Here is a 19,473-nt window from a genome sequence, read left to right as displayed (position 1 = left end):
ACAGCCCAAGTTATGCAGAGTACAAGTTTTCTGGTGAGACCACTCAGAAGTAGAAAGGGAAAGCTGCATGGCTGAGTTAGAACGAAGTGCTGGGTGCTTGTCCCTTCAGAACTTGCATCCAAAGAGGCAAGAAACCTCTCTTCCCTGAGCAAGGCAAAGCAAACGTCCCATCTATGCAACCAGGAACAGGAACAGCAGGCAGAAAGGAAGCACAAAGCCTTCTCTTAGAAATAACGTCTGACAAATGAAGACGGGACTCTTCAGAGAAGAATGTGTTGCAGACCTGAGAGTAGTCCACTCTGTGATCTTCAGCAAGAGTCCAAGAAGCACCAAAGTAACATTAAGCAACTACCATTTTAGCCAAGTCAAAATACTACTAGGTATTTATAAGCTCTATGCCAGATGCACATATGTATGATATTCACTCACCTTTTTTACCTTTGATTTTTCTTCTCTTATTCTTTCTCTCTAGACTAGGGATTTCAGGAGAAGATCCTTCCTGCAAGTAAAATCATTTATTAACAAAAGTTACAAGAGCAATTTTGCCTAAACCAAAAAGTCAAACATCCGCCGTCTTTTCGACCATTACTTGCACCCACAGAGAAGAATATACAATTAATTTTGCACATTCTTGTATAACTCATCCTTTCCCTCTGCCCTTAAAAGAGGGCAACAAAGTGAGTGCCATGTTTTCATCTCAACTAAGGAAGAAATATTACATAAGCTGACAGCCTTCTACTTGCTCAGATGTTTAAGACCACACTTAGGTCAGATTTTCTGCTCTACGGTTTTAGTTGAAGGTCTAGAGGATGAAATCAGTGAGGAATTATCACTTTTGCATATAACAAAACCATCTTGAGGACTTTGATCAGAAACACTTTTTTTCCTTTGGGTAAGTCCAAGACGGGACAGTGAAACAAATTCAGATTTAGGGATATCATTTTAAGTACATAATTTTATAAAAAGGGGTTTCTTTCCTTGCTTGACCATAAAGCCAGGAACACCTAAGGAAAACAAATTTCTACTACAGCCTAGCTTCCATTTAAGTTTGAAACACCAAGATCCCTGCTACAACACCAAGTAGTTCCATGGAAATATTTTAATAGCTCTCATTTACCAGCATAGCATGCTAGTTACCAAATCAAAATTAAAGAGCATTTGCCATTTCTATTAATTAAAAAAAGATTAAGCAGAAGTCCTGCACTAGGAAAGCAGAAATGGAAAAGATTCTTAAAGAAAATTAAGTCAAACAAGCAAATTAGTTTGAGGCTATCAATGTACAAGACAATCAAATGGAGAAAGTCCTCCTTGCAGAGATCATTCCAAGGTTGAATGACCACTGACAAGGAAAAAACATCTTTTAGCGCACCAAAGCTGGACAAAATTGAACACTTACTCCAGTTGCTCTTCGTTTCTTTCCAATTCCTTGGCTGTCATTCTGCTCAGTACCAGACGTGCAGCTACTGTCTGTAGCTGCATCTATGTTATTAGATGCTGCAAGAAGTGAAGCATTATTTGAAGCTGGACGATTTTCTTCTGAGATTTCTAGTACATTTTGTTTTTCAAGAAGAGGTGTTCTCTTCTCTGGGCTCTCCTGGTCTTGTTTTGTGAGGCCTGTGACCTCAGAGGTGGCCTGTAGGCTGTGTCTCCTTCCACTAGTCTCAGTTCTTTCAGATAGAAATGGTGACAAAGGAAGAGATGATGTCTCCCGTTTCAAGTCAGCCTCAATGTCAGCGCTTGCCTCATACCCAGATGTTATGTGATGTGAGTGGCTGGCTGCAATTATTTGCCTTTGCCCACTTTCTTTTATTTTGGCTTGTTCACTGAAGAAGCTATAAGCAGAAGGATTTCTGTCTGCAATGACACTGCTTTCAGAAAAGCTACGTTTTCTGGCTGAGCCAGGCACTGCTAAGGAAATCCCTTCCCACTGGAATCCTTCCAGAGTAGGCAGATCAGATTCTTCACCGAGTTCTAGACCCTCTTGCTCATTTTGAACAAGAGGCACCATTTCTATGCCAAACCTTTAACAAGATAAAAAGAAAAATAAATACACATGTTACAAGCCAGTTAAATCTAGAAAAAAGCCTCCCCCTTCCCCAAATGCACATTACTGCTTTAAGAGATCTGGCAACTCATTACACTGATATTCTGCGCTTTCTGTATCATCTGGCAATGGAATATCTTTTGTGTATCACAAAATTAGATTTAGTGGCTAAGAACTGATAGCATGATTTCCAAGTCAGAAATCATGTTATTATAACTATTCCAAACCAAGTCTGGAATAAGAAAATACGACATCTTTTCAACACGCTTCAAAAACTTCAGGTTTAAAGAAAGTTTCAAAAGTGAAGTATTGTATAATCACTTCCTCTAAACACAAAACCAAACTGCCTATCAGATTAAAAGATTAACAAATGAAGAGGGAACATCTATTCTGCTTGCAGCAATGCAAGCATTTCTTGTACTCCTGAATAAATGAAGAAATAAGCAACTGTTACAGCATTGTTCACATCCTGATTGCATTTTCACATTCTCCCACTTACTAGAACTTGAAAAGCAAATATATCGCTAGTGTCCATATTCAGATATTAAGCAATGATTATGAACTGATCAGAATCTTTTCTGAGCAGCAGACTACTACTGCTTGCCTATGGACAGACATCCACAGCAGCAAGCAACCATAAAAACTCAAAATTATTTGTATATGCAAAAGATCGTGGTATAGCAAGCTTCGTTCTGGAGTCTTAGTTTTAGGATTCTGGAATTCATTTAAGATTTGGAGAAAAACAACCCTCCCCCCTTAACACACAGAGAGGAATGGTTAGATCTGAAAGCTACCAACCTTGGTAAACCTTTGCCAAGTTCCTGTTTCTTCTTGGTTACCTGCTGGATGACTTGATCCCAGTTTACATTTCGCCGGGAAGCACTAAGAATCTGCCTGAGGGTGGGTTTAAGCCCCGACTCCTTCTCAGTCTCACTTCTCCGATGGCCACTCACATTCCGAATGCGCCGTGCGTTATTGAGATTGGGCTCTGGAAGATGTGTCCCGACTTTGCTCTTCAGACTAATATGTCGTGTCAGGTCTCTTTGCAGAGAGGCAGGGAGGCCAAGTTTACTTAAATCAGGAAGAAGGAGGCCTAGTGACTGGCTTCCTCCTTTTTGCAGCTCATGATCTGAAGGATTTTCAAAACCTTCCATTTCAAAGTGATCATGTGACTTGACACGCTCTTCATCCCCTTCTCCATCCTGTGAGGAGGTTTTCAAATCCATGTGCAAATGGTCCTGACCACTTGATGGAGAAACTGTGGATTCCATCTGAAACGTAGAATCTTTTAGATCAGCAGAAGGAATACTTGAAGCAGCTGGTTTTTCATCATCTTCCTTTTCAGAGGTGGCAGGTTTACCTTCTGGAGTATCACAGGGTAAACAAGAACTAACAGAAGAACCCAACTTTTCAACTTTTGCTTCTGACTTCTCACTTCCCATTAAATCATCATCGCTCACATCTTCTAATGAATCTAGTCTGAACTCGTTCTTTGGCAATGCTTTCCCAGTTTCTTCCCTATTCTGGTCACTTGTATCCTTGCAAGAGCTTAGGGGAGCATTTTGCAAGGAATGGTTGGACTGAACATCTTTGGGGTTTTGTTCTGCTTCACTTAAGTTATTAACAGGCTCTCCGAGATTGCTACCGAGCACATCTTTGTTGTCTTGTAAGTTACCAGCACATGCACCATGCAACTTCGATGAATACGAGGAGAAACTGTTTGCTTCCAAGTTCAGTGTATTCAAATGATTCTGCTCTTCGCCACTAGTTGAGGATAACAGAAGCTTGACATTTTTTAAGAGACTGTTTGTGTCTTGCTTTGGGGAAGATAACTTCATATCTGTGATATTAAGAAGAGGGGATTTCAGTGACGGCATCCTATTACTTCTGCCATCATCTTTGTCAGGCTTTTCACCACCGGAACAGTCTTTCATTACCTTGCAAGAATCAAGGTCATCCGAGGTTACATTAGAAGGGGAAGACGCTTCCCGTTTTTTAAGTTTTGAAAGGCTAACATTGGCTTCACAAGTTTTTCCTTTCATTGATGAATCAGTAAGAGGCATAAATACAGAATCCATTTTATCTGGAGTTTTAGAAACATTATCTTCAGACCGTGGCTGCTGCTCTGCAGCTTTCTGGGATGGGTAGGGACTCCAGCGATACATTTTATCTCTGGAAGGACTGCCACTTTTTCCAGTGGCTCTTGAAGTTTTGCTTTCTGGTTGCTTTGGCGTACCAAAATCCAATGCCCCCTCAGAAGCAAGTTTATCACTAGTAAAATCAAGCAAGTCGCTCCTATTTTTTCGATCTCTGTATGGTGGAACATCAACGTCTTTCTCCTGTCGCTGCCATGCATATCTTTCCTTATTATATTTAATTGGCTCTACCGAATATGTATCTCCTGAGCTTCCAAAATTCCAGCCATTTGCACCATGAGGACTAGATTTCCAGTTTCCTCCATAACTCTTGGAATTCCAGCTAGAAAAATGACCTGTTCCTTCCGAGTGCCAAGTAGAATTTCTCTCCCTAGCACTGTGATGCCAGTTTGATGTTCCTCCTCCTCGCCCACTTGGATGCCAAACATTTCCAGAATTCCCATAGTTATGCCTATTTGAAGAGCTTCCTGAAACATTTTGGTGCCACCCAGAGCGTCCCCTTGGGCCACCTGAATGTCTGTTTATATTAAGGTTCCTCTGAGAGTGTGAAAATTTGCCTTGTCTAGGATTAATATAATCATCCTTTTCCCACTTCCAGTCCCTTTGTGATGCATTATGATGATGCCACGATGACTGATCATAAGCTTCTCTTTCTTTGTAAGTAGCTCTTTCTTCTCGCCTTCTCTGTGATCTCCTATCATCACATTCTAATTCTTGGTTTGCACAGTTTGGTTCAGCTTGCCTACAAAACAATTGAAAACAATCTAAATTCTGATGCCATTCCACTGAAATCCAACAGCACACAAGCCTCATGCATTTTATTTGCACTGGGAAGAAGACTTTATTTTTTTTTTTAATAAAAAGGAACAGAGATAGTTTATTTAGCTGCTTTACTGTTCAAGCTTCTGTAGTGTTTGACTTTCAAAACTAATGTTGTACCTTTACTTAAATATGATATTTCACAATTGTTCTTATAAGAACAACTGATTTGGTGCAGGGACGGTTCAACAGACTAATTCTTAAATATTTCTGTTTAACTCAGAAGAGAATATCCCTTTCTATTTACTAGTTATTGGACTAATAACAAACAAACAAGAAAGCTTCATTCTGTTGTATAATCTTTGTAATTTGAGTAATCTTGATAGATGAAAAATTCATTAGTAGTGAGGTAATTTTTTCTGAATACTATTCTGTTGGTTTTAGATGGCATAACTAGAGTGAATTGATACAAAATAGAAGGAAAGTTAGACTGAGAAAAGCAGTTACTCTACTTACTGGAGAGAACAACTAAGATTATAAAGCTTAAGTTAAAACACAGATGTAAAATATCCACAGAAGTTATACCTCAGATACAAAAATATTTTGTCTTGTTTGAACCAAGAGACTCCAACAACCCACAGCATGCAAATGCTGAGTCTGTATGAGCCTCCCAGAAGCACTATCTACTGCCCTTTGGACAGTACTTGTGCTTGGCAGCTTATCATGAACACGTGGTAAATTATCACATGTACATTTAAAGATAAATGCTACAGCACTGACAGCTATTCCCAGGGTCAGCAGTCTAAATGCTCTAAGTATTTATTCTGCCAAACGAGGAGTTTTTCTTAACAGTTTTTCCAAAAACTGATTACAGAAATGCTGCTTTCTGACGCTACAGGAATACATTCATTCTAGATCCCTGCACAAGCAAGACAGGAAACTTTCACACTACTGCTCAAAAACAATTGATTTGAGTAAACTGAAAATTCATATTGTACCACCTTTTAAGTTTTCAACACATTTCAGTTTTGCTAGAAGATGAATAAATAATTACTCTCTAATGGGAAATGGCCTACTGCATAAGATAAAGTGAGCTCTAAGACAAGAATTCAAAGAAATGATGTCTAAGTGATGCTGTAAATTTTAGGAGCTGACTCAACTAGATTATGATCTAATGGAAACAATTTTGCTGTATTAGGAACGTAATCCATGTACTTTCTTTTATTCTCCCTCCAAACCAGCATCCAGTAGAGAGATTTTCTAAGACTTTCTAGTACCACTCTACTGACAGCATTACTCCTTTACCATAAAACCAGGAAAAGTGAGATTGTTGCTACCTACATTGACCAATATGAAAACATGACCATCATGAAGTACAGGAGCACCCTAGTATGAGAGAATGACATCAAAACCAAATAATCTCCACAGATTTCTGCACTTGGAGATGCTAATTAAAATTTCTAGCCACAGCAAGCAAGAGCTTCTTTCCAAAATCATATGCCCCTTTAATACCATCGTCATGCCGTAAATCTATTCAAACAATATATTCCCCCACTGGAACATCAGATTAGCAATGCACACTTGCAGAGTCACATGGAAGATAAAAGGCAATACTTATTACTCTCTGCAGCCTTCTATTTCATAGTGAGCCACTAGAATTATGCTTAGCTAATGGTAAGCAGTAAGATAAAACAGGTAAGAAAACTCATTCAAGGTTTATGGGATTTCAGTGTGACATTGACAGAACAATCCAATACATTTTAAAAACAGACTAAAGTTTTATAACAAAGCATGTTGAGCAACAGTTTCTAAAAGGCCAGGTTCCTATAGACACCCCCTGCCCCAGACAGTATTAGCACCACTGGCACATTTATTAAGCCTTTCAGTTAAATGGGTACCAAATATTAAAATAAAAACATTAGTGCTCTCAAAACACAAGATTGCACACTGGGGACTGGTTTTATCCATAATGGAGAAGAGCTGTATTCCTTACCAGTACTAGATCAACAGAACATTCAGCAGAATCACGTTTACATGTTGAAATGACAATATCCACACAGGTCAATTGGATCATTCTCACAACGAATACACTGGCTACAGGCAGTTTCATGAGCACCAAGCCTTAGGAGCATATCCCAACTGTGTTAAAAGCAATTCTAAGAGGAGAAAGGAAAACTCACCGGTTCCGTTCCTTCTTTTGTTTGATTAGTTGAATGAGTTCTTTGTCAAGGTATTCTTCTTCTGCCTCTTCTTTCTCTTCCTCTTTTCTGTCATGGGCATCAACATTGTCTTTGTGCAGCTGGCTGGAGATGTGCTTGGCATATGCTGACAAACCCACCAGTGTCACCCTGCACACCCGGCATTCATGGTTGCTGTCCCTAGGAAGAGAGGCAGAGGGTGGGCTTTCAACTCTGCCAACAGGCATGGCAGGTATCTCTGGTCTTACTTTGTTTCCTCTGAGTGTGCTTGCGTTCAAGGCAACTAGGTTTTGCTCAGTATATTTAAGTTACTTGAATTCTTTGGCTTTTTCTTTCAAGGTCTATTTTTTTGATGGTCAGTTTTTAAAAGATTTTTTTCCAACAATCAAGAGGTAAGAGACTTGGTAATAAAGCTGCATTAAGTGGGAGGAGGAATTCTTCTTGAATTGTTGTACTCAAAATCTTTTCAGAGGAAACATAGTGAGCGAGGAGGCAGAGTGGAAGGCTTACAGAGCTAGCAGGAGCTGCTCTGAAGCCCATCCATGGTGCCAGCTGCACTGGGGAAGCCTGGTGACAGCTTCTACATTTAATCCTTGCCTTGAGCCTTCCCCCAGTGAAATTTAGAAAAGGGAGGAGGCAGTACATGGATACAGCCAATCGTGATACAACATAACCTAAACTGGGACAGCTGAGACTGCTGCCTGGAATCCAAAGACTCCACGGCACAGCGAGTGATGGGAGGGTGTCTTCAGTTCACTGTACTTTATTTGGTTCAAGTGTGCATGAGGTCTGCCTTCTACTTTAGAGGACTTATCTTAAAAAATACAGAAATTATTTCAGCTGGAGGAAGCTGACAGCTGTGTCAGACAAATGGCTTTACTCATGTTTCAGTGAATACTGGATTAAGGTTACAACTTTTTTTTTTTACTTTTTTTTTTTTTAAAGAAATTCAGATTTCTAAAAATACCTTATTTGTTCTCCTGACAAATCCTTTCAATACTGCACTGTTAAGGAAATACACTGTTAATAATAAACCTAAACAAGGAAAATATGTTCACTGGTTTAAAAAAGTCAGAAAAAACTTAATGAGAGCATAGTTCACTGCAAATAACTCAGCAGGACCAAGTTAGGACTCACTGCCTGCCTCTACAATGCTTTCTTCAGTTCTACCATTTAATTCATAAAAGCAGATTTGCATATCCCCATGGTGCACTTGAGATCCAAGTCTTATAATAGCAGCATTATAATACCACCACAGATCATGACTGGGGTCAAAAAAAATGGGATCCATAAAGGAAAAAGACAAACACAAACCTTGGTTATTTAGAGAAAAGTTAAAAATAAAATGACAAAAAGATCAAAAGAGCACCTTCACTCAAGATATTAAGCCAACATCCTTATCGGAGTGGTTAACAGAGTGTCAGCAGCTATATTTTATTTATCCTGGAAATCTGTGGTTTTCCTACTAACGTAGTTCAGATATTTAACCAATGCACTCATTCAGGCACAGCTAGAGAGTGTTTTCTTTTAAATAGACTAATTCGTAAAAATTACACTTTTTACATTTAATTATTTCGTAGGTTGCAGCCTAACTACTTTCAGATGAAACATTTGGATAAATTTCATTTACAAGGTCAGTAGCTTATAAATTTAGTCTGTATTTTCCAGAGAGGGGTCTACTTCGTTTTGCACACTTCACACCCACTAATAAATACTGAAAGCCCAGATACTATATATTGTACTTCGGGCTATGTCATTAACCCAATTAAGATAACCAAATACAATCAGTAAATTTTACTAACACCACTGGAAGAATCCTCTCCACACTCATAAATGGCACCGCTGTGCATTGCTAATAAGACTTATTTTTAACTTAGGTCATCACACAAGGCAAACTCCAAATAGAAAGTTGGCTTCTTGCTGAAAAAGGTGCTCTTCTTACATAACGTTCCACTTCAATCGTAAGGACACTTCAAGGAGACACATACCTCAGTGGTACTAATTAGGTTTTAGAGAACAATCCAAATCCTTCCTAAGACCCATGTTTCAATTCTTTCATAAAACTTCCATTATCCTCACTTATAGCTAACTAAATAAACGCAAAGTTTCACTAACTTTGGACAAAGCCAGTGAGTTAATAGCTGGCCTAAGGACAAAGAACCTGTTTCTATCACTTCTAACTTGCGAGTTACTAATTACAAAGCTATGGTTCTTGTATCAACTGATAGTCTGAAAAGACTCAAGTGGGTAGTGACTAGACTTCTCTGTCCTGCTTTTGATCTATACAAACCTAAAGAAAAAACAACACTATTTTTTCCTATATGAACAACTGCTTTAATTGAAGATGAATTGGCTAGGAGCTCAGATAGTAACACTTACGGGAATTTAGATTTCCTTCAGTTCTTTCCTTCCCCTATCCCCATTAATATCAGCCAGAAGTGGGCACGCTCCACAACACACACTGGTCATGTCTATGCATTTCCTTACCATACAGGAACACCACACAGTCTTAGTTGTTCAACAAGAAGGCTAAAAGCAGTTTGAAATAAGCATGACAAAAGCATTCTCAGTATGAAAACATCCAAGAGCTTTTATTTACTGGATGGGTACTTCAGATGGCAGGCTCAATGTCCCTTGTACAAGAGCATTATTTCACTTTCAGTTTAAAAAAAAGAAAAAAACAAACAAACAAAAAACCCCAAAAAACATAATGGATGTACTTGACATCCAATTCTCCTTATATATCACATGGAATAAGACTTAAAGAAGACAAGAGCCTTAAAATGTTTCAGAAAATTATTCTAGCCCTTGAGATCAAATTAACTTTAAAAGGAAAAAAGTGTGAACCAATGTGTGCCTTTCCTTTACCTCTTCCTTACAGGAAGTCTAAGAAGTGCCTTCTAGTTGGATGTTAAATTTGAAGGTAGTAAGATGCTGATATTACACCCTTTAATAGTATTATCCTCTGTTACACAATCCAACCACACTCACGAGGCTGTTGCTTGTGCTTCACATTTTCTACTTGGAGCACGTTTTGCTTTGCAAGGCTGTTAAGACTTCTAAAAGACTTCTACTAAACTTAAATGGGAGGAAGGAGAAGCACAGGGGAAGAGAATAAGCCTGCTGCTGCTGCACAGTGAAAAATTAAATTCCTTATTAATTTTGAGAACGAACATCTTCCATGCATTCTTCTGAAAGAAGTAATGAAGACAGTTACCTTAATAATATAGAAAATGTAATGCTGATGAAACAAATTTCATTTCATTTCATTCTTATGCAAACAGAAAACCAAGAATTGTCAGATCACTTCCAAGCCACTGTGGACACCATATATAACTTCTAGAAATTGCTATTACCTTCAAGAGTCATAAACTAAAAAAAAATTAACTTAGAAGGCCAGAAGTAAGATGCCAAAATATGTGAAATTTTAAGCTGTGGTGAGGATCTCAGAATCACTGTCAGAAGAAGAAAGTCCAGAATAGAAATGCTCTACAAGTTAGCTGACCAGAAGCCCTAAATCAGCGTCTAGTGCTGAGGACGCTCTGGTTTCTGAGCTACCCCTTCCCAGCTGTTCAGTAACAGAACAAATCCTTTTCACACCCAACAGGACAGACACTGAACAGCATAACGTGCTTGATTCCAAGCACATTTTCAGAATGTTCCTAGCTCCCAGACCCAGTTGTGTGGGGTACTGCAGAGAAGAAAACAAAATTATTTGGGTTTTTTGTTTTTGTTTTGTTCTCTTTTAAGTAAGTAGCTGAATTCAGAACAAACAAAAAAAAACAACAACAAAAAACAAAACAAACAAAAAACACCACAAGAAATGGAGGGATGAGAAAGGGATGGCAATGGCAGGGGGAAAAAGAAGGAGGGTGGGAAATGGGAGGAATTCATCTTTTTTATGCCCTCCATCTTTACTACAAAGCAATTTTTATTTGAAAAAATGAAATAGCTTCCAAGAAGTTGCTTTCATGCATTTTCTCAATGTGACACAGTAACAACTTTGTTAATCTGGACAAGTTGAAGATTTTCTGAATCCAACTAAAACAAATCTCATTTCAAGAGGGAAAGATTAAATAATTTTCTTTCCAATATATTTTAACACTTTGATAGTCCACACAGGCCCTGCCTAAAGACAGGCTGATGACAGAGATTCTGAAGACCGAAGTTTTCACAATTTACTAACCTGTTGTGAAGCCCCAGAGAAGTTAATCAAATATTAAAAGAAGTAGAAATCAGACAACAGAGGTTATTTACTGACAGTTAATATGCACCTCAAGGTAAGCAGTATCTTTTTACTTATTGTCCTGCAATAAGGATTATTTTCTATTTTAAAGAGACAGATATAAGTGGGCATACACATATGCTACAGATTTTCTGGAAGCCTTAACCTAAAAACATACTAGGTTGCCAAGTTAGACGAACTACAGCAATACTTAGCAATTATACACAAGAGTAGTATAAAATACTATACAGCTGTCTCAAACAAATGTCTTCAGCTGTGGCGCATATGTAATATAATCTTGTACTCCTAACATGGACACTTTTCTGCAGCTATATGTATGCTTTGCATATAAAGAGTTACTGAAGAGAAATACATTGCAAACTTCTTCTAGTTTTGAAACATTATAAAACAAAACAGTTTAAGAGTTTTACTAGAATTCAACCTAGCACAACTTAACTACATGGCATTAGTATCTATCATATTACAGATCAGATTCTTAATTTCACCCAGCCTTTCTTGAATAGTTAACTCTTTAAAAAAGGGGCCTGGAGCCCTAACAGGTGCTCTCACCTTACACAAAACAACAGAATAAAAGCTACATGAACAAAAAACTAGCATGCAAACAGAAGTAGTCTACAATTTTTCTTCCCTGGATATAAGACACATGTTCTGACAAAACAGATCTCCCACACCTCTAAGAGTTGAAAGAAGATTACTTCTTAGTCCTTTAAAAGGTGTTTAAAAGAGATTTGCCATTTTCATATAAAGTTTGTGCTGCAAGATGATTAAAAATTAGTCTGTAGATCAAATACTTAAGTGCAGACTGTCTGATCTCTCTGGCTACCTCAAAACCCATACACCTGAAAGCACTTCTAAGTGCACCCTGGTTACACCCTGATTCCATATTATCAGGGTGATATTGGAATACCCCTTAACTCCTCCATCCCTCTTTCCAAAGGCTGCAAATAAAACCAAGGAAACCAGAAGGAAAACGTCATCCAACGTGGTTAGGTCCCTTAACCAAACAACTGGACCAGGGTGGCAGAGGACAAGGCAGTCACTCAAACAGATGCAGCCTTTACATCCAAAGTATCAGTCTTCTCACAGTGGTTTAAAAGATCAACAATTGCTTCTACATCATTGAAAACTTTTAAAAAACATTTTAAAAAGGAAAACACCAGTGTTCGTAGTTCTGCTAAAAGGCAGAATTCTAGTGCTTCCAAGAAACCAAGCATGAATCTGCCAAGACCTAAAAAACATGGTTTTAAATTTTATTTTACTGCTGTCCAAGAAATACAGGAGAGCTTTCTTCCACATCACTGTTTGCCTCCTGAGTTTTTGACATTAAGAGAACATGTTTGTTGCCAGCTTTATCACGAGGCATGCAACTAAGTGATGCATAAAAATAAATGGTGCAATTCAGCTTGTACGGGAAATAGGACATGAGTTCTTCCAGAGAGTGACATGCAAACCGCACAGAGAAGAAGGATGCAAAGTTGTTCTCATACCTTCCCTTCAGGTTTTCGAGTTCTCTGTGGTGAAGCATGCTTCTCATGTGTTCTTCCATCTCCTTCAACATGGAGAAAAAAGTAAAATTGGTCAAAACAAAACAAAGTGGTGTATCATATTTGAAAAGCTCACTGTTGAGAACTCTCCTGCCTTGCAGGAACGTGTACTCTACTGCTGTAGGGCTGTAGCAGTTGCCATTCCCATCTCTATGACCATGAAAGCACAAGTAGTCACACTCTCAGGAAGTCATATAGTGTTACCTTTCCTGAGGAAGGACACACAGGAGTCATTAGAATTCAACAGAAGGGGAGCAGAATTCTAGAAGACAAACAGGAGTGCATGTAGCAAAGCCTATTAGACTGATTTTTGACAAAGTACTGTTGATTATCATTTTTATTACAAGTCTTACTGATACTACTCTCCAGAATCACAGTGCTTAAAACATTGTTTTCCTGTGCAATCTGAGCACTCTCTGTATTTGTATTATGACACAGCTGTAATTTCACCATCACATACTATTTTACTCTGCTAGATACACTTCAGAAACTGAGATGTAAATAACATGTCAGCTTGTTGTTTACAGCAACCTTGATCCGTGAACTGCAGTGGCGGTATAATTAATCACTATTGAAAGCAAGCTGCTGGAAGAGAAAGAATGTTCATAATTCAGCAAAAGGAAGCAGTTCAGACAATTTAACTTTCTCTTGGTGTTTGAGCCAAAACGTTTGGGAATCTTTAAAGAACAGATACTAAACAATATCCTCTTTAGTCCTTGAAATCCCACCTGCAAAAGGAAAGCAACATCTTCAACCTTGAAGAGTTGTGTGAATTAATACATTGGCATTTGCAAGATATCCGTGTGCCATGTGGCTAAGCAACATATGAAGGTCATTAAGAAACACTCAATTTCAGTGCAGGCTTTACATGATACGCAGTACACAGAAGATACACACCAAATTGATGCATTAATGAAAACACATGCGGTGCTGTGTAATTCCACATTCTCCTTCCATACGTAAATACAGACCTCCCAAAAGAAATAAAAAATGTGTATTACAGTATTCTTAACATAGCACAATTTAGAGCCAAATGAGTTTGAGTGCTTTTCACTTTATTATCGTCATACAACAATATAAAAAAACTCAAAGACCCCAATATTTTTAACATTCAGAATCAAGCAAACTGCACAGTTCATTTCAAGGATACTCTGAAGCACATGCAAATATATTACTTGATTTGTGATAGACCTAGATCCATAATATTCCTGTTAGAGGGAAAAACCATCATACTTCACACAATTTTAAAATGGAAGCATTTCTTAGACACATTTCATATTAGTATCTACCGAGAGATGTAAAGCATTAATTTACCTTTTTTGAGTTGTACACAATGTGACATAATATGCATTTTCGTTCTCGAACCATGCTTATTACTCTGGAAAGAGCTTATCCCATACCTGCAAATAAAAATAATTTCAAAAGAACCAACATTCAGGATTACTTTTTTCCTTCCATTAATGTGTTTTAGTAAGGAAAGCAAAAATAAGTTACTATTCATGAAAACACTTGTGCTGAGCTTCTTTAAGAGAATATGTACCTCTTGTGCATAGTCAATATTCTTCAAAAAAAAAGATAAGGTAGTTTTGAACAGTCATCTAAAAGAGCTATAATAAAAAGCAGCTTTCCCTTTCTTTCATTTTGTTCCTTGTCCTCCAAGACATGGCACTCATTCTACAAGCAAACAGAGATCTGTAGGAATCCTCTCAGCTTCTCAAATCAGATTAACAAAACACTTTTCATGTAGGATGATGAGAGGGAGATAAGGAACTGGGGAAACCAAGCAGGGCAAACTCAGATCTTTACTTTGGTACACAGGGCAGCTCAAGTATGATATTTAAGGCCCTAGGAAAATGAAACAAAGGCCATTCATGACACCAAAGACTGTCAGTCTTCAAGGTTTATCAGTCCATTTATTCGCCATAAAATAAAACCTAAAGTGATTTAAATTCAGTATTTTTCTCATTAACCTCCATAAGAACTACACATATGCATGTACTGAAATACTTAATTTAGACAGCATTTTAAGATACATTCTGTAACACCATGCTCTACATGGGCGCCTTATGTATTTGAATCATTAATAAAAGCTACTGATTTTCATTAAATATTCCCAATGGCACAAGATTATTCAAAACTTTGCACCAGAATATGAAACATTTTAACACTGATGTACTTAACACTTGCATGTACACAAATGAAAGCGGCAGATCAAATTAAATGCCGTATGTATTTTATCATAATGTGTAATTCATAAGGAGAGCAATTAAATTAGAGACGTACATAACAGACACATCTGCATAAGTAACAGGGTATAATCTTTGCCCTTTTCTTTCTCTTAAAAGACACTAAAATGCAAAATGATCAAGCATTACAGTAATTTTTTTATTGACTTGGCAGAGGCAGTTCCTCACCCGAAAGTGGAAAGAAACGTATCTTTTTACTACTAGGCGTTTTTATATTTCCACACAAAAAGACATACCCTTCCAAGCTTTGCTATCTTACATTAGTCAACTTCAGAGCTAACTTAGCTACTACCATCAAACTCAACCTACAAGAGCCTTCTTCAACAGCTTACCCTACAAAGTTAATTCTAATTATTTACCACCAACCTTCTGTATCAAGGGCATCAAACCCTCTGAATCTGATACCGACTAGAAGCTGTGAGCAAAGGGCAAGAACTGGATTTTTTACCAAATCCAGATTACCTGGAGTTAAAGCAGCTCTGACATTCAGCAGTACTGTCCCACTGTAAACAAACAATAAGCAAGTAAAACCACACCCACCCTAATTCCAAAATGTGGTTCTTTGACAAATAACTCTTTTCCTCCAGATCTGCATGTCCATTTACAGTTAACGGATGCACCAGCATCTGTCCAGCTTAAAGGGGAAGGAACTGAGAGTTGCAATAGCCCTTTCACCTTTAAACACAGAAAGCAGTTTCCTCCCTAAAAAAATCCACATCATCATACCAAAACAAACACACTTAAAACACAACAGGAGATTCAATCACCTTCTTATGTTCCCTCTCCAGCATTCCTAGGGTGCCATTCTTGATCTCATTGAAATACCCGGTAGTGTTTAAATATGCATTCTTTAGCTTTATCACATGGGCACCTGATGTACTTGAATCATTAGTAACAGCTATTTATTTTGACAAATCACCCCCAACAAAGGTACAAGATCATTCAGAACTTTGCACCAGCCTAGGTCATATAGAGCATATGTATAAATTCATATGATATCAGTGATGTTCATGCAAAAGCATCTGCCTTCATGGAAGGTCAGAACACAGAAGTTTTGGAAGAAAGTATTTTGCAATCATTTGAAACCATGTATAAAGAGTATAACTTGGTTTAAAACATATTTAAGCTGAGACAGCAGAGAAGGAAAATTTAAGCTAATATGAGCAGAGATAGAAAATGAGACATTTCAGCCTCCTGGTTTTCCAGTAGGTTATTAGGTGAGTATAGCAGCACATCATCAACATACTGTTTATACACAGATCTGTGCAGCTGCAACACAACAGATCTAAGAGAATTATTTACGATTACACACAAGTGACAAAGGTTTGGATGCCTCCCCAATAAAGGAGAGCTGTTTTAATGTGATTAATATGAAGTTAGTCCTGAAAAGCAAGGGTGCTAACCCTTGCACCAGTTTGAGATACTTCCTTTTGCATTAAAATACTCCCTACTCCAACATTCTTCACTAGCAGTACTTTGTAGTTTAGCAGAATAATTCCCTACATGTGTTCAGGATCTTGTTCAAGATTACTCAAGTATGTACAGAATTCATTCTGCACAAGGGTGAAACAGCAGCATGGGACCTAGATCAGGAAAAGCAGGCCAGTAAAGTATGGTGACTTGCTGACACCAGTTAGCACATAACATTAAAGAGCTTTCACAAGTAAAGCTAACATTACACCTGTTTTGGCTAATTAAAACATATAGTAACTATACACGATTACAGGAAGAGTTTTAGGCTAACTGCCAAATCAACTGGGCGTTGCTTATGACAGAGTACTAAAAATACTAATGGAATTCAAATGCTATTGGATGTCACTATGAAAAGTGAAACTTTCACCTCCACAGAGAGAAGCCCTGAGAGGCAAGGACTTAGAAGTATAAAGATTCAGTAGATGCTACAGGGACCGGGAGAAGACAGACCCATGTTCTATTTCCAGACCACCTCTTGACTTGCTGTCTACATAGAGATAAACCACTTCCCTTCATCCTTAGCTTTCTCCCAAATCCTGCTATAAAACCCAAGGCTCACTTTAAAGAACTACTTCAATTTCACTGTAAAAGAACTTTCATTAAGTACTTTGAAAAACATCATGAATTCAAGGTATTCCCTCATTCACTATGCAACAGTGACAAGAATCAGACAGCTTTCAAGCCATGTAGTCAGTGATGGCATTTCATCTCATCATACACTGGTTTGTTCAATCATAAAACTTCCATACCGAAAAACTTCAGAAACAGAGCTTTCTCTACATAAATGCAGGCACACTTATGCAGGAATTCTTAAAAAAAAAAAAAAAAAATCCCATACCTTAAAACACTGAATAACCTTCCAGCTTGTATCAGATTTAACCGTTTGTGCTTTTGAAATCACCAACTTGCTGCACAGCATAGGGAATTACCTCCCATGGGATGTCAATGGGAAAATGAGCTACTCTAAAAAATAAGCATCAAACTGCAAGCAAAAATAAGGTTTTGTCAAAAAGACCCCACCACCACATGAGAGAAACATATGTCAACAACAAAATGTAAAGCCTTCAAAACAAATGAGATGTTATGACAACTTTCTATTTTGAGAGACTGTAACTGTTCAGTGGGTGATTTTTTTACTTGTTTGTTTTAAAGGGAAGGGATGCATTTTACAACTATGTGATGTAAATGCAACTTGCCCATAGCCTGCACCTGCCCAGAGCTTGGAAACACCACACAGTTTTAATTAACTTAAGCAAGTCTGCTACAGAGATTTTGAAGAACACGTCTCACAAGTAAAAATAGTCTACAAAGAAAATAAGGCATTAGACTACTTCCTGCTACAACATCCATTTGTCCCCTGTTATTCAACCTTACCGGATAACATATATTAAAAATGTACATCAAGGTTAAATCTGCTACAGATCAGTAGCTGAACACTCTGACTATATAAAGCCACAAGTGCCATGGAGTGGGGCGGGCAGCCCGGCATTCCAGCTGCCTAGAAATCCTCAGGAGGCCTCAAAGAGATCAGCAGCGCTGGCCCGTCTAAATGCTGCATGTCCCTACAGATAGCTGTGGAAACTCTACACTTGACAAGAACGGGAGCCTAGAAGTTCACCATGGCAGAATGCTCTGCAGCAACACGCTCCTCAGCTCCTCACAGGGATGTCGTTCCTTTTGCTTTAGTGACTTCTCTCCTGCAGTGACCAATTGTACATGTCCTACTTGAGCTGCAGAACAGTAATACAGCTGCCACAGACATGGGAAAGGAGAGAGTAGAAGCAGCAGCAACTCACCTCAAACTGCATTCATTAAATCTTTAGTTGTTTGATGGAAGGAAGTGGTGGACACAAAGTCATTTTTACTTGGAGAGAAGCCTCTTGCTCAGAAGAATCAGGAATGGAAGTGTATTTATGCCCTGGAAAGCACTTAAACAACCATTGCTAGGCTAGACCATATGTAGTTTGATTATCAGCACAACTTATTTTGCTAATCTGCCAAGAAGCCTGGTCTTTTCACAGGAAAACCTGGAGAAGCCCACATAGGCCTTTGAGAGCTGTATTAAACCACCTATTGTGATAAACAAATGCTACAAAGCAATAACGATTGCTAATCTAACTAAATAATGATTTATTAAAGCCTAGTAATAGAGACAGATTTTCTTAAGGAAAAATTTTATGACTATAAAACAATTTCCCTGTATTACATGCTGCTCCAAACATCAAAGCCCTGTGCCGCTGTGAGAACGCTGTACAAAAACAAGTAATTCATCATAACGAGACAGAGGCCTACGCTCAAATTTCAACACCTCAAGCAGAATTTATGCAGAATAAAGCACTAACATTCAAAGATTATCTTTCCTTTCCAGATTCATTGCTCTTGAGGCATCTGAATTCACTACGCATCCCCTTGCTAGACCGTAACTTCTGCTAATTACCTTACCATTACTTCGAGGCATATGTGGGAGGCACTTTAACCTTCCTTCTGAGATGCTGATCTGTGCAACCTAACCTGATCAACAGCCAGAAACTTAAGGATTTACTGAAGTTAAGTCACAACTAACAGCATTATTCTCCTCTAGCACACTATCATGCACGATACAAACTACTTTGTAGTCACAGGGTTGTTTTTTTTAATGTGGCAAAGGAGACAACTACATTACAGCCCAATAGTTAAAATACTTGTACCAGAAGAAAGACTTTTAAAGTAAACTCCTCCCTGCTTTCCAAGGTTTAACTTCACCCTCGTGACAGACAGAGAGTACTCTAGACCCCTCAGCACTGAAGCAGCACCACTGCACAGCAGAT

General features: G+C 38.2%; 1 protein-coding gene across 7 annotated transcripts in view; it reads right to left on the bottom strand.

Annotated features, from left to right (window-relative positions):
- Nucleotides 1-19,473, bottom strand: part of ZNF106 (zinc finger protein 106) — a gene marked incomplete at its 5' end in the record, with an annotated part of 67,266 nt that overhangs the window by 43,185 nt on the left and 4,608 nt on the right. For 5 of the 7 annotated variants that reach the window (XR_014228872.1, XM_082318331.1, XM_082318332.1 and 2 more), the window contains 6 exons: nt 430-499; nt 1,397-2,021; nt 2,843-4,942; nt 7,140-7,337; nt 12,891-12,952; nt 14,262-14,347. Coding sequence is in view for 6 of the 7 variants with exons in the window: in XM_082318331.1 (XP_082174457.1) it covers nt 430-499; nt 1,397-2,021; nt 2,843-4,942; nt 7,140-7,337; nt 12,891-12,952; nt 14,262-14,315 (3,109 nt within the window). Of the gene's footprint in view, nt 1-429; nt 500-1,396; nt 2,022-2,842; nt 4,943-7,139; nt 7,338-12,890; nt 12,953-13,151; nt 13,210-14,261; nt 14,348-19,473 lie in introns of those variants that run through there. The other 2 variants (XM_082318333.1, XM_082318334.1) reach the window with 2 other exon arrangements.

This window comes from Platalea leucorodia (assembly GCF_965183815.1).
Source record: "Platalea leucorodia genome assembly, chromosome: 7".
Taxonomy (NCBI): domain Eukaryota; kingdom Metazoa; phylum Chordata; class Aves; order Pelecaniformes; family Threskiornithidae; genus Platalea; species Platalea leucorodia.
This window is presented reverse-complemented; position numbering and strand designations above follow the sequence as displayed.